We start from the raw sequence: 15,990 nt of genomic DNA on the forward strand, positions 1-15,990 counted from the left end.
AGGCCGATGCTCTATCCACTGAGCCAACCCAGCCAGGGCACGGATATTATTTTTAATAATCCCCTTACCGTTCTCCTGGGTTTCCTGCAGAGCTTTCCTCCACAGTTCAACAGCCTTTTCATAGGATCCCAACAGGAAACACTCTTCCCCTGCAAGATTTTTAACCAATGATTAGTTAGAGTTAATTATATTACTTTATAAAAAAAAGTATATAGCTCAGCCAGAAATTTTGAAAAACAAGTCACTGTGCCCAGTTAGCACAACCAAAGCCCCGTTGACTGTTTTGCTTATTTACGGGTGAGGAAGGAGGGTAAGACACTGACCGCTGATGGGCTTGAGCGGTAAGGTCCGGCCCAGGCAGGCTCCGGCCGCCTGCAGGCGGGCCTGGATGTGACACAGCAGGGACCGGACGGCAGCGGCTTCCTGGGCCGCCTCTGCAGGGAGCGGCCGGTCGCCTTCGGGAACGCTCCGACTTAGCTGTGCCTGATACCATAGCGTCTTCTTATACAGCACGCGCCACAGACACACCAGCCTGCACACAGATTCGGCATCATCAACCCAAGTTCCAGACGAGGGTGGTCAGAGTCAGTATAGCCTCCTGGTCAGCCTTTCTTTGTGGCCTGTGTTCTTCACTGACATAACAACACACACACACACACACACACACACACACACCACACACACTGACATAACTACACACACACTCACTGACATAACTACACACACACACACACACACACACACCACACACACACACACACCACACTGACATAACAACACACACACACACACACACACACACACCACACACACACACCACACACACACACACACACACACACTGACATAACAACACACACACACACACACACTGACATAACAACACACACACACACACACACACACACTCACTGACATAACCACACACACACTCACACACACACACACACACACACACTGACATAACTACACACACACTCACTGACATAACTACACACACACACACACACACACTCACTGACATAACTACACACAAACTCACTGACATAACTACACACACACACACACACACTCACTGACATAACACACACACACACACACCACACACACACACACACTCACTGACATAACAACACACACACACTGACATAACTACACACACTCACACACACACACACTCACTGACATAACAACACACACACTCACTGACATAACTACATACACACACTCACTGACATAACTACACACACACACACACACTCACTGACATAACAATACACACACACTGACATAACTACACACACACACACACACACACACACACTCACTGACATAACACACACACTCACTGACATAACTACACACACACACTCACTGACATAGCCACACACACACTCTCACTGACATAACCACACACACACACACACACACACACACACACACACTCACTCACTGACATAACCACACACACACACGAATGGATCAGATTTAAATACAGCACAAAACCCACTGACCCAAACCATGCAGAATGCATTTTTAAAATCCTCCCGAGCACTTTATGTTCCTGTGGTCCTGTTCCCCTCGTGCTTCCCTAAACCACAATCTCTCAACACTACCTGGTTGCTCAAAGCCAATAAAATGTGTGTGGAATAGCATTTGGCATAAATGCTAAAATACTCTCAGATACAATCAAACCTATAAGGCTGAGTGCTGATGGACACAAGGTTTCTTTTATGCGTGATAAAAATATTCTGGAATTAGCGCTAATATTTCTATGACCTTGTGACTATCATAAAAAAAAATCACTTAACTGTAAGCTTTAAAATGGTGAGATGTACAGTATGGGAACGACAGCTCAGTTTTTTAAAAAGCAAGAAATCTAACCTGCTGGTGGTAGCCTGCCATTGCAGCCGCCATACCTGCGTCCTGCCTGCTGAATGAGGTTTGCTCCTGGAGGACGGGTCCAGCCGTCCCGGGAAGCGCTGTCTTGAAAGGTTTGGAAAAGGGGAACCACCAGGGAGTCCTGACGGGCTGCTCCACTCCCACCAGCCGTGGCCGAGACCTCGGGCTGAAGGTGGTCTGCGCCGTCTAGGCGATCGGCCACCATCCCGAGCAGCTGGAAGCAGGCGGCCAGCCTCCGGGAGCGGGAGCGGCGGCGGCCCCGGGGCCGGGCCAGCAGGAGCTGCAGCGCGCGGGCCGTGAGCGCCAGCAGCGGCCGCACGGCCGGCCGGCCCCGCGGGTCCCAGGGCGGGGCGCACAGGCACTGCCCCAGGAGCTGCAGGACACAGCGCACCCACGCCGGGTGCCCGGGGCTCCTGCCTAAGGAGAGATCCAGCGCTGGGAGAGGACGCTTGATAAACTGAAGGATGTGGAGAAAGTAGGTAAAGCAAACGACTGTGTAGTTCAGCATGATGCTCTTCTCCGGCACGTGTTTGGAAACCCCCACGGTCCAGGCGGCGAGGAGGTTTCTGTGGACCGAGCGCAGGTCCGAGACCATTCGGTCCGCCTCCGCGGCGGGCTCCCCCGCACGCATCGTGTCGAACATAGACGCAAACTCCAGGCTCCCCTCCTCGGCGCCCCTGAGCGATGGATCCTTGTTTTCGTCCCAGAGAGAGAGCAGGTTGTTTGGAAAGTGTGTGCTTTCGTTCGGGTCTTCTGCTTCAAAATCCTAAAACACGAGTGGAAAAAAGGATGCTTAATGCCACTCAGCTCTCTGTAAGCAGAATCCCTTGGTGTTCTCACAGTTCTCTTCCCTTTTGCAAGGGCAAGACCGAATACTCCTGGGACTAAGGTCCACACGTCACTGCTGGAAGGGAGAAAAGCCTGCTGCCGAGTACCTGCAACTCCCCCGTCTCTTCTTCCTGCAGGAATCGGGGGACGGGCGGGTCTGCTGGCCGCTGGCTTCCTTGGCGCTTTAACAGGCTGGACCTCAGGGAGCCCAGAGACCGCAGGTTCAGCCCTCTGCCTCCGGGCTGCAGGAGAAAAGGTTCCCGAGAGCAAAGCTTCACCCTCCATCCCGCCTACAGAACTACACATGCTACAGGCACCGGCTACAGGAGTGAGAAAAATATTCTTATATTTCCAGTAGGACATGACCTCACTCATCAAGGGGAAATGGTGAACAACACAGACTGATGAACAAGAACAGACCCAGAGATAAGGAGCCAGGGGTCCAACTGTTGGGCCTCAGAGGGAGGGTGGGGATAAAAGGGAGAGATCAACCTAAGGACTTATGTGCACACATATGAGCCTAACCAGTGGTCAAGGACAATAGGGGGGTGGGGGCAGGAGTGGGGGGGATTGGAATGGGGGCTTGAGGACAAATATGTGATACCTTAATCAATAAAGGAATTAATAAAATATATATATTCTGGAATTAGTGCTAATAGCTGTAATTATTCCCATCCGGGCAGAAGCCAGCCCCGGCTGCCCACGTCCGCTCCCTCGGACAGCGCTACCTCGCACAGCGCCAGGCCGCGGTACGCCCTCTCCAGCCGCCGGGCGGCGTCCAGCAGCAGCGACCGCAGCAGCGCCGAGGGGGACAGGCCATCGAGGAAGCGGAGGGTGGTGACCATGTAGCCGTCAGAGGCGACGAGGTAGGGCAGCCGGGAGTGGGTCTTCACGGAAAACCTCTGTCGCATCGGGTCGCTGGCCGACGCCGACGAGTCCGCAGAAGGAGCCGAGTCTTGAAATGTGCCCTGCGGTGGTCTAGCAGGCAAACACCGCAATTCAGAGATCAGTAAGAGAAAACGTACAGAAAACGATCATTATTCCCAAGAAACAGCAAAACAGCCACTGACTGTTACAGAATGACGAAAACGCAAGCAAATGAAACACAAAAATTGTTAATGTGTAATATCTGCACGGAAAACATAAGCGATTCCTATAACAGAGGTTTATGTGTTTTTTAATCTTAATTGTAGTAATTATTTTGTTTCTAAAAGCAAAATACAAACTGTTTCAGAAAAGAATTAATAGTTTATTTTTATCGTTAAAAAGATAAACATTTAGCCCTAACTGGTTTGGCCCAGTGAATAGAGTGTCCGCCTGCAGACTGAAGGGTCCCAGGTTCGATTCCAGGCAAGGGCATGTACTTTAGTTACAGGCACATCCCCAGTAGGGAGTGTTCAGGAGGCAGCTGATCGATGATGTTTCTCTCTCATCGATGTTTCCAGCTCTCTATCCCTCTCCCTTCCTCTCTATAAAAAAATTAATAATATATGAAAAAATTTGAATATTTAACTTTGCTTCTTACCATATACTTAAATTATATTTGTAAGGATATAATTATGAGTGTCTCTCTCACATCGATGTCTATCTCTCTCTCTCACACTCTGGCTCTCCTTTTCTCTCTCTCCCTCTCTCCTCTCCTTCATTCTCTCCCTTCCACTTTCTAAAAATCAATGGAAAAACTATCCTTGGGTGAGGATTAACAAAATAATAAACACATAAACAAATAAAGCAATAGTTTTTGTTAAATATAATTGAGAACACACTCTTCCTCTGTGAAGCAAGGGGAGTGAATTAATTTCAAATGCCTTTCCCAGTTTTTTATCTTCCTTCACTTAGACCAATTCTCATTTCACAGCAGAAGAAACGGAGGCTCAAAGAATAACTTACCCAAAATCACCCAATGAATAAGTAGAAGAACCACAATTAAAAAAAAAAAAAAAGTTACATGTGGGTAACTTCTAAAGTCTTCTATTTCCAACAATTTTTTTCCAATTGAAAAAAAAGTATATAAATGTGTCAAGTTATATTGCTATAAATTTACCTCGACAAGGGGAGGTCTGGTGCGGGATGGTGGAGGGAAGCAAGGGAGGGAGGGGGACTCCTGCAATATTGTCAACATTAAAAAAGTTTTTTAATAAAAATAAAATGTAAAACAATAAAGCAAAGGACATACTTTAACTTTTATGCCAAAGAAAATAAAAATTTTATTGCTACTGAATCCTTAAATAACTTATACTTACATAGTCACAATGTCAAATTCTCACCAGGATTAAGCCACAAAAAGAAACAGAAAAAAACTATAAATAAGAAACATATCAAGATGCCACACTCAAAGAAAAAATAAGACAATTTAAAAAATAAAATGATAAAAACAAGACAGTACAGGAATAACAAGAGAGAAAACTGTAAACAAATTCAAACCACGGAAACGTCTTACCGGTATGTGATGAGTGGGTGGAGGGGAATAAACTCAGCCGGCCCAAATTCCACCGAGCAGCCATGCGTGCTCAATGTGAGCAGTTCCCCTTGGCACGTCAGCAAGACCAGGGAGCCACGCTTCAGCATGCAGGCCAGAAAAAGGCTGTCATGAGTCCAGCTGATGTCGCCTACCCAGTAGGACCTGGAAGGAGCAGACAGTGTGTTCAGAAAGGATTCCAGACAATGTGCTTGGCCATTTCGACAGCCAAGTGGAGGTGAAACGCTTCAAAAAACAGGGGCAGCCGACACCGGTGTGACTCAGTGCATAGAGTGTCGGCCTGCGGACTGAAGGGTCCCAGGTTCGATTCGATTCAAGGGCATGTATCTTGGTTGCGGGCACATCTCCTGTGTGTGTGTGTGGGGGGGGGGGGGTGTGTGTGCAGGAAGCAGCTGATCCATGTTTTCTAACTCTCTATTCCACTCCCTTCCTCTCTGTAAAAAAAATCAATATATATATATTTTTTAATTTATTTTTTTTAAAAAGGGGGCAAAAGAGGCCGGGACCGGTTTGGCTCAGTGGATAGAGCATCGGCTTGGGGACTGAAAGGTCCCGGGTTGGATTCCGGTCAAGGGCATGTACCTTGGTTGCGGGCATATCCCCAGTGGGGGGTGTGCAAGAGGCAGCTGATCGATGATTCTCTCTCATCGATGTTTCTAACTCTCTATCTTTCTCCCTTTCTCTCTGTATAAAATCAATAAAATATATTTAAAAAAGGGGGGGGGGGGCAAAAGAATGGAGAGCAGTCCTAGCTTGTGTGGCTAAGTGGATAGAGCATTGGCCTGCAAATGAAAGGGTCCCAGGTTCAATTCGAGTCAAAAGCACATGTCTGGGCTGCAGGCTCGATCCCCAGTAGGGGTCATGCAGGAGGCAGCTTGTAAATGATTCTCTCTCATCATTGATGTTTCTATCTCTCTCTCCCTCTCCTTTCCTCTCAATAAAAATATTTTTTAAAAAGAATGGAGAGCAGACAACTGCCACATACATTTTGTGTATTTCACGTCTCAGAAAGAGTTCATGCATAAACATCTACCCCATACAACATACGAATCAGAAATTTAGATACACAAGCAATCATAAAATAAAAATACTTCCTGAGAGTTAAACTTTTTAGTCACTCACATGCTAACCTCAACAATTTTTAACCCTACTGGTGTCCACAACCAACATCTACCGATAGATGGGAAGGCCAGCCCCACGCCATGCACGCAGCCGCAGACTCGCATCGTTTCCCCTCCGTAGCTGCTGGTAACAGCGATGTCTCAGGGAGACCAGAGCAGCTGTCGCTCATGTAAATGAGGGACACCCCAAGCCAAACACTGCTGAGCTGAGACCAGTGACACTTCCAGAACGGAACTTTTAAGGGGGGACAAAATGAAGAGACAAGGCTGGATGGGTCTAAAAACGGAAAATTCAGAGAGCAGCACGGCAGAGTGTTCAGAAAGGGAAATCCAGAGGTCCGAGAGGAAACTCCCTACGCCATGTCTCACATGTAGCTCATGTAGGTTGCGACTGACCCGCATGTGAAGAAGAATGCCAACTGTCTTCCAGGTCAGCCTCCCCAGGGAAGCCCAATGTATCTCTGCCAGCCACGCTCCCGCCCCCCTCGGACAACGCAGCCAGAAATAAAGAGAAAAACGTTCACTACCCCCGACCCAGGCAGCCCTTCCTGAGGCGCTAGGCCTTCCTTACATAACGCAATCTTTAGAATCCATCACACTCAGATGCTGAAAGTTACATTATCTAACGAAATATCCATTTAGACACCCACTGAGTCATCAGAGCCTTAAACGTATGGAACTGTTGAAAAGAAAGCAAAAACACGACTTAGCAACACGGAGGCGTGCTTACCTGACCAGAGAAGCTGGAACCATGGGGCTCTTATTGCTACAGCCCTTAAGGCTGCCACAGAGAGTAACAAAATTCAGTGTGTTGACAAATAATACCTGAGTCGCCTACAAAGAGTTAAGAAAAGACAATAAAACCATTAAAATTATCTTACTTGAACCATTACTGATGATTCTGAGGACCTAGAGATCTATTATTACATCAGTCAGCTATCTAGGTGTCTTTCCCAACGGCAAGCAGTGCTGACCACCCATGTCTCTCTTCTCTTTTATCCTACATTTTAAGAACATCAGTTACAACATTGCCTTTCTTTCTTCCTTTTCCCTCAACCTCTTTTTGCTTTTGAAGACCAAGTATGGAAAACTATGGCAGGTCATTTAATTTTTTTACTGATTTTAGGGAGAGAGAGAAACATTGATGTGAGCGAGGAATCTTGACTGGTTGCCTTCTGTACCCGCCCTGACCAGGGACCGAACCAGACGGCTGGGCACGTGCCCTGACCGGGAGTTGGACTGGCCACCTTTCGGAGTGCAGGACAGCACTCAGCCATCTGAGCCACACCAGCCAGGGCCTGGTAGCCAATTTAAACAACTTCACCAACCCACAAGGTTGAGTGGGATCAGAAAACACCGATTTAAAGAATTACCTCCGGGGCGGGAATCATATAAAAACTAGACTGAACTCTGTCCCATCGACCACTTCAGACAGGTCGCATTACTGACCTTCGGGTCTCTCTGGTTCAGGGTCACTGCCAGGGTCAGGCCGTCTCTTGAAAAGGCAGAGATCAGAGCTCCTCTCGACTTGACTGACTCACAGGCAGGACTCAGACTACCCAGAAGGCAGTCCTGCTGTGCCCAATGGACACGGTATGGCCACGTTCTAAGAAAGTAAGGAAAGAATTGAAAACAGGAAGTATCACATCTTCTAAATTAATACGTAGTTCCTTACAAAGAGCTAAAGGGTCCAGCTAAATTCCTCCAGGTGCTAGACATTAGGGGCCGCTTAGCAGCCATCCCAGTGACAGAAGAGCCGGCGCTTCTGTCAGACAAGCTCCCTCGCGGAGTTTGTCTGTCAGGAACAGCAAGCTTGGGAGCCAACTCCAAACACGTCTGCTTCCACTGATGGCTTAGCCACCCCCATTCTATAGTACTGCTAACAGTTCTAAAGGGACTGATAGAGAAGAGTAGGTTTTCTGGGTAGTGTTCTATGCTTGATATGAGGACTGTTACACGCATGTACATTCATTAGATTTGTTTGTTTTACTTTATATAAGTTATAGCTTAGTAAGTTATTGTTAGCATAAAAAATAAAGAAAATTAACAGGAAGAAAAATACACCCTCCCTCAAATCACACTATTTTAATAAATCTTATTTAGCCAGGATGTGTTTTTAATGCATTCTATTTTATAGGCTTTTTAGAATAATTTCATGTTTAAGTAAAAAAAAATTCTCCTGCCGAGGCCGGTTTGGCTCAGTGGATAGAGCGTCGGCCTGGGGACTGAAGGGTCCCAGGTTCGATTCCAGTCAAGGGCATGTACTGTGGTTTCGGGCACATCCCCAGTAGGGGGTGTACAAGAGGCGGCTGATCGATGTTTCTCTCTCATCTATGTTTCTAACTCTCTATCCCTCTCCCTTCCTCTCTGTAAAAAATCAATAAAATAAAAAAATAAAAAGTGAGATAATTAAAAAAAAAAAATTCTCCAGCATGTAAAAAGTACAATAAATTCAAGAAAGTGCCTTTTCACTTTTACTGTAACAATTCCTTTCCAAAATAGTTCTTTATTGTCTTAAAACAAGTAAAGCCACTTGTTTCCTGCCTTATCTTTTACGTGTTTTCACTTCTAAGAAGAGAAACAAAACAGAAGCACAATAACCGATTAAACGTTTTTAAATGGAAACTAAAGCAATGCTTATGGAAGGAAGGATCTGTAAAGTCTCAGAGGTCACCGTTCATTTACTGATCTGATTGAGTATTTATAAGCCAAAGGTACCGTGTCTTAAAAGGGAGGGAAAAGAAGAAAGAAGGGAACATTTAACTCACCTCACAGGCGGGAAGACATTTTCACGCCACCGAATCGCTAGAAATGTCAACCTCAGACACTCCCCCGAATAGAAGGCAAAGGCACACAAGCAGCAGTCTCCCAGCAACTGTAGATAAATGCACAGACTTCAGTACATGATCCATGACAACAGGTCACGGTGCAGATGAAATAGATCGAGATCTTGTTTCTATTTATTCTAGACATTAAGTCCAAGACTAAGTCATTTCTGAGCCACAGGTATATCCCAAATGGGAAATCAATATGCAGTTTATGCTCTTAAGTAAACACTGCTATTTAGTAGGGCTATTACTAAAGTGATACTTACATACTAATTTTCCCTTCTATAGTTCTGTATTATTTAAATTAGGGCACTGGAAGTGGGTGAGGTAGAGGAAAACAATAAAACTTCAAAATGCAACTTATAACAGCAGTGGACTGGTAATAAAAGATAGGTCCATGCTGCTTTTTAAAATGTTTCTTAGTTCGTAAGGGTATTATTTCCTGGGAATTAAACAGCTTATTGAATATCACCAATTCTAGCTTTTTAAATTACAAAACTAGCTATATTTTAAAACTAGGGAAAAGTAAGACTAGGGAAAGAGAAAGGAAGCTGTAATTTCAAAACATTTATATAAACACTTCTAAGAACGTGACCCAGAAATAATGAAGATATATTTTCCACAATAATTTCACCATCAGCGGGACAACGACAACTAGCGATCTACAGCAATGCCACTGCTCACTCTGCCCATCAGCTCCAGTGTCTGTCAGAGGCGAGAGCTCACCCCCTGGGACCCGTCCGGTCTGGATTTTACCTCATTGTTTTTGTTTTGTTTTGTTTTGTTTTGTTTTGTTTTTTTTTACCTCATTGCTTATGAAGACAGCGTGCACCACAGCCTCTTTATCTTCTGCGGAAGGCAGACGCACTGCTTCCTCAGGTGTGATCTGGGACCACTGGCCCATCAATGATGGGCTTTTAGAAGACAAGATATTCCTGAATTCCAAATATTCCCAAAGAAGTATGCATCCAGAAGGAGTTATAATCAGAACTCTTTGTCCATCTCCAGATACATACAAATAGAGTCTCAACGAGCTTGCTAAAAGAAAAGTTAAAAAACTTATTAAACCTTGAAGTCTGAATTCCCTCCAGAGGCTAAATAGTTTATTCTGACAAAGAACCAGATAATGTGACCATTATGGATAGAAAGCTAAGGCAGCAGTATGAATTAAGAGTACAAATAACAGTAACAACATATCACATATTTACGTGATATTAGGAACCCTTTGTTATCAGATATGTTAGGCATACCAGACTACATTCATCCAAGATGAATCTGAGCATCACAAATAAATGCCACACACACACAAAAAATGCAAAGAGATATACATTGTACACACACACACTGAGTCGCCAGATTATTATGATACACACACACACACACACACACACACACACACACACGCTGAGTAGCCAGATTATTATGATCTCTAAACACATAATAATCTGGCCACTCAGAGTAAATCCTATATAATAAAAGGCTAATATGCAAATTGTCCTCTCGACCAGGAGTTCAAACAGCAGGCAGGCCAGCCAACCGCCCATTTCCCCTCCCCCTAGCCAGGCTGGCCGGATCCCACCCATACACACATGCACCAGGCCGCTAATATATATATACTAAGTGGCCAGATTATTATGTGTTCAGAGATCATAATAATCTGACCACTCCGTGTATACACACAGAGATTTTACAATAGCAGTAGGCAAATGTTTCATCCTCCCTTCCTGTTTATCAAGTTAAACCAATTTAAACCAATTCTCACCTACTGCAGCCTTAATCATTTCCTTAGGCTCTCCAGTTGCTTGGATCGTCTTCAAACAATCTTGATCTTTGTTCCAAAGGAAAAGCTCCCCAGTAGTAAGGAGCCCCGCCAGCCAGGCATCTGTCTCCAAAAAGGAAACGCAATACTTATAGAGGTGCCCTGAGATTGCCCCAGTTAGACCTTTCACCCAGCTCCGCCCTTTGCGAACACCGACCCACTTAACCGTTACTGGACGTGGTGAGCACAGCGAGGTGCCTCAGGACAGGCTGCAGGCGAGGGATCTTCTTCTTCGTCTTGCCCGACAGCAAATTGATCTCACTGATGAGGTTCTCGTCCAAAAGGAAAACAGCTTCCTTTTCCTGAGAAGAAACATGAGAGACTGAGGAGGTGGCAGAAGTTCATTCAAACTCTTACCCAAATTATGCCAAGAACACCAAGTAACACTTAAGGAAGATCACATACCTTTGTACCACGAATCACAAAATGAACCATAAGGCTGACGAGGCAGACCGAAAGTTGTTTCACTCTCTCTTAAAACTCATTAAAATGACTAGGTAAAATGACCTAACTAATGCAACTTAGATTACTTTGCAGTTAAAAATTTTAAGAGTGTCTTCCGGTTCTGCTAGCCAAAACTGGGTCATCAATGTAACCCCAGCATGGACAAGTTTTCAAATAACTTACTTAGATTAAGAGAGATGTGGCTTCTGCAACCCTGGCTGGTCCTTTTTTATTGCCAGGAGCAGTCTGCTGGTTGGAGTTAACGTTGCCTTCCTGCATTATTACTCCAGGGCAGTGGCTTTCAAAGCACCACCTACCCAGCGGCACCAGCAACCGGAGACCCTGCAAGGAATGCATGTTCTTCTCCCCCAGGCCACTGGGCCAGCACCTCCGGGATGGGGCAGCCCTTGTTTTAACAAGCCCTTCGGATATGCGAGCCCCCGTGACGGTCGAGAGAAGGTAAGTTAGTGGTGTAATTTCTCAGAGGAAATGACACACCAACTTTCCTTTTTTATATATAATTTTTAAAAATTGATTTTAGAGAGGAAGGGAGATAGAAACACCAATGATGAGAATCACTAATCAGCTGTCTCCTGCACATCCCACATGGGGATTGAGCTGGCAACCCAGGCACATGCCTGACCAGGAATCAAACTGTGACCTCCTAGTGTACAGGTCTACGCTCAACCCACGCGCAAGCCACACAGACTGGGCCCACCAAATTCCTTAATTTTAATAACTGCGATAAATCTAGGTTTGCCCACTTTCCCTGCGGTGAGGCCTCCATGCCATGTATTGTGACAGAGTCCGGGACTGTTAGTGCACCGTGACCCCTCTTCACCCAGGTCTGAGGGCACCTCGTTGCACACACATAACAACCACAATGGGAGGAAACACTCCATGGATTGTTCCAGTAGGAAAAGGTTCAGAAGATAAAAAATTCCTTTTTGCTATATGCCATCGCCACCTTCTTAAACATAATATAAAAAAGTTCTTCAGCCCTAACCAGTTTGGCTAAATGGATAGAGCGTCGGCCTGTGGACTGAAGGGTCCCAAGTTCGATTCCAGGCAAGGGCATATACCTTGGTTGTGGGCACATCCCAAGTAGGGAATGTGCAGGAGGCAGCTGAATCGATGTTTCTCTCTTGTGGATGTTTCTAACTTTCTATCCCTCTCCCTTCCTCTCTGTAAAAAATCAATAAAATATATTTTTAAAAAATAAAATAAAATAAAATAAAATGTTTTTCAAAATACAAAATATTTCTTCTTAATAGACCATTTAACTTTCTGGAAAAGCTAACTTGCTCACTATACTAAAGACAAAACACAAACACAAACACAAAACCCTGTCGTGTGGGCGGGTGATCCTTTAAGATGGATTTTATTTTTTAAATGTCACAGACCATTCTTCACCCTCAGAGGCAAAGCACACGTTCCACACGTATGACGACTGGGCCGTACAACAAAGAAAGACCCACCTGGCCCAGCCAGGAGACGCGGGGCCAGGGTCTCTTCTGCCTGATGGTGGTTGACGACAAAACTTCCAGCCTGACCTCCATGCTCATCGCGGCTCCGATGGCCAATTAAGCACACACAGTCACAGGATGCTGTGAAAAGCAAAAACAGTGGTCATAATGAATAGTCCATGTTTACTGAGGATCTTAATGTAGAATTCTCATCAAGATCTGGAGTTTCACTCTTTCATCAGTTCAGTTCTCTTCTTAAGATATTGACAATGCATTCAGCATCTCGTCTTATATCTCAAACAGTCAGGCAAACTGTACCTATTTGCTTTTATTTGACAAGTTATTTCTCCGACAGTGAAGGTAAACAAGACCTCAGAAAGATCTGGAAAAACACAGTTTCCACGTGATTTGCCTTTCTCTGCGTGGCAGGCTGTGTTTTCCAAAGATGACCACGGCAGCACCGCCTGCTCCCACTGTGACCTTGACCGTCTCTCAGAGACCCCCTCTCTGGTCCATGCCTTACCCCTTAAAGCTGGACGGGATCTGGTCTCTTTTAACCAAGAATAAAACAGGAGTGGAGCTTTGCATTTCCCACGGGCAGATCACAAATGGCAACACAGCGTCTACCTCACTCCCAGGGAGAGGGAGGGAAACAGGGACAAGAGAGCCAGTATCAATGGGCTGCCTCCTGACCGCCCCCTACTGGGGGTCCTGGGCAAGTTCCCTGGCCAGAACAGACCCAGCCATCTTTTGGTGCACCAGTGGATGCCCACCAACTGAGCCACACTGGCCAGATGTTTGTTTTTTAAAGGGGCCTTACCTCCCCTAGATATGGGATACAGTATATACTTAAGTATTTACTTTTCTTAAAATGTTTTTATTGATTTTAGAGAGAGGGAGGAAGGGAGGAGAGATAGAAACATCAATGAGAGAGAAACAGAGACCGGTTGCCTCCTGCACCCCCCATCCTGGGTAACAAGCCCGCAACTGGGGACTCTCGGTGCATGGGCCGAGGCTCGACCATTGAGCCACACCAGCCCGGCAGGGAGTTGCTTTAAAATACTCCAGCTTTTACTCAGAGGTAAGTTACACAACCCAAATGCAAAGGATGAAAAGATGGCTCAGAGGTGAGGGTGGAGGCCTGCGGGGTGTGACCAGGCTTTCACCGCGGGTTTATTATGCCCGAAAGCCGTGTGCTCGAACCGGCGCTCAGACAGCCACGGCCTGACCATCACACACGGGCCAGACACGTAAGACTGGTTCAGGGAAGGGGCACATTAACCCATCACCTCACTGGCACGTCAGGAAGGGGACACATGGAGCCCCCAAGCATGGCTTCCTGTGAAACACACGGCCGGCCGGCCGTTTACAGACTCCTCCAAGCCCCCGTGTCCCCGCCACACAGCCTCCTGCGTCCGCCCCTCAACGTTCACCTAACTCATCACCAACCCACGGAGGTCAGCCACCGGGCCAGCCAGCCACCGGGCCAGCCAGCCACCGGGCCAGCCAGCCACCGGGGCCAACCAGCCACCGGGGCCAGCCAGCCACCGGGGCCAGCCACCGGGCCAGCCAGCCACCGGGGCCAGCCACCGGGCCAGCCAGCCACCGGGGCCAGCCAGCCACCGGGGCCAACCAGCCACCGGGGCCAGCCAGCCACCGGGGCCAGCCACCGGGGCCAGCCACCGGGCCAGCCACCAGGGCCAGCCAGCCACCCGGCCAGCCACCGGGGCCAGCCACCGAGGTCAACCAGCCACCGGGGTCAGCCAGCGGGGTCAACCAGCCACCGGGGCCAGCCACCGGGGTCAGCCAGCCACCCGGCCAGCCACCGGGGCCAGCCACCGAGGTCAACCAGCCACCGGGGTCAGCCAGCGGGGTCAACCAGCCACCGGGGCCAGCCACCGGGGTCAACCAGCCACCGGGGCCAGCCACCCACCGGGCCAGCCACCCACCGGGGCCAGCCACCGGGCCAGCCAGCCACCGGGCCAGCCAGCCACCGGGCCAGCCACCGGGGCCCCCACGCCGGGGTCCCCCCAGCCCTCCAGGGGCTCCGGGGTGTCCTCCGGACCCCGGGGAGGCTGCAGCGGGGAGGACCCGCGCCCCGCGCCCCGCGCCCCGCGCCCCGCGCTGAGGATGGGCGGCGGGGCGGGGGGAAGGAAGGGGCGGAGGGGGAGCGGGGCCGGGATGGGGGCGGGGAGGGTAGGCCGGGGTGGGGTGGGGAAGGATGGGCGGCGGGGCGGGGGGAAGGACGCGGGGCGGAGGGGGAGCGGGGCGGGAGGCGCGGGCCCAGCGGGGGGAGGGGAGGGGAGGGGAGGGGAGGGGGCCGTGCGGGGGGGGGGGGGGGGAGTCGGCGGTTACCCCGAAGGCCGGTGCGGTGGGAGGGATGAAGGAGGGGCCGGGCGGGGGAGTCGGCGGTTACCCCGCAGGCCGGGCCCCGGCGGCGGGCGGGAGGCGCGGGCCCAGCGGCCCAGAGGCAGCCCGCGGCCCGGCGGCGCGGGGCGGGAGGCCGGGTGCTCCCCCCTTTCTTCTCCTCCTCCTCCTGCTCCTCCTCCTCCTCCTCCTGCTCCTCCTCCTCCTCCTCCTCCTGCTCTTCCTCCTCCTCTTCTTCCTCCTCCTCTCCACCCGGTCCGTCTCCGGGCTTCCCTCCGCCGGCGCCGCCGCCTTCTAGCCCCGCCCCTGCCCCCCTCTTCTCCCCCCTCCCCCTCCCCCCTCCCCTCTCCCTCCGCCCCTCCTCCCCCTCCCCCCTCCCCTCCCCCCGCCCTCCTCCCCTCCCCCCTCCCCTCTCCCTCCGCCCCTCCTCCCCCTCCCCTCTCCCTCCGCCCCTCCCGCCCCTCCCCCTCCCCCCTCCCCTCCCCCCGCCCTCCTCCCCCGCGCCTCCCGCTCTCCGCTCCGCCTCCAGGAAACCGTCCAACCGCCGCTCCCGGGCCGAGGGGCTGCCCTCCGCCTGCGCCGGGCCCGGCCCCCGCACCCCGGCCCCCCCGCACCCGGCCCTCCGTCCCCGGTGTCCCCCCGCCTCCGGCCCTCCGTCCCCGGTGTCCCCCACCTCCGTCCCCGGTGTCCCCCCCGCCTCCGGCCCTCCGTCCCCGGTGTCCCCCCGCCTCCGGCC

The 15,990-nt window shown here is 49.6% G+C and overlaps 1 protein-coding gene across 7 annotated transcripts in view; it reads right to left on the reverse strand.

Annotated features, from left to right (window-relative positions):
• Positions 1-15,379, reverse strand: part of CPLANE1 (ciliogenesis and planar polarity effector complex subunit 1) — a 62,744-nt gene extending 47,365 nt beyond the window's left edge. For 4 of the 7 annotated variants that reach the window (XM_045571497.1, XM_045571498.1, XM_045571496.1 and 1 more), the window contains exons 1-14: positions 15,243-15,379; positions 12,900-13,028; positions 11,144-11,279; positions 10,921-11,040; positions 9,964-10,196; positions 9,099-9,205; positions 7,780-7,936; positions 7,061-7,164; positions 5,171-5,353; positions 3,459-3,708; positions 2,838-2,972; positions 1,920-2,668; positions 324-532; positions 69-149 (exon numbers count right to left, since the gene is read on the reverse strand). In XM_045571497.1, the coding sequence (XP_045427453.1) occupies positions 69-149; positions 324-532; positions 1,920-2,668; positions 2,838-2,972; positions 3,459-3,708; positions 5,171-5,353; positions 7,061-7,164; positions 7,780-7,936; positions 9,099-9,205; positions 9,964-10,196; positions 10,921-11,040; positions 11,144-11,279; positions 12,900-12,986 (2,551 nt within the window). In that variant the 5' untranslated portion in view covers positions 12,987-13,028; positions 15,243-15,379. Of the gene's footprint in view, positions 1-68; positions 150-323; positions 533-1,919; positions 2,669-2,837; positions 2,973-3,458; positions 3,709-5,170; positions 5,354-7,060; positions 7,165-7,779; positions 7,937-9,098; positions 9,206-9,963; positions 10,197-10,920; positions 11,041-11,134; positions 11,280-12,899; positions 13,029-15,242 lie in introns of those variants that run through there. The other 3 variants (XM_045571495.1, XM_045571499.1, XM_045571500.1) reach the window with 3 other exon arrangements.
• Positions 15,380-15,990: the final 611 nt, after the last annotated feature.

Source organism: Pipistrellus kuhlii, unplaced genomic scaffold, assembly GCF_014108245.1.
Source record: "Pipistrellus kuhlii isolate mPipKuh1 unplaced genomic scaffold, mPipKuh1.p scaffold_m20_p_4, whole genome shotgun sequence".
Taxonomy (NCBI): domain Eukaryota; kingdom Metazoa; phylum Chordata; class Mammalia; order Chiroptera; family Vespertilionidae; genus Pipistrellus; species Pipistrellus kuhlii.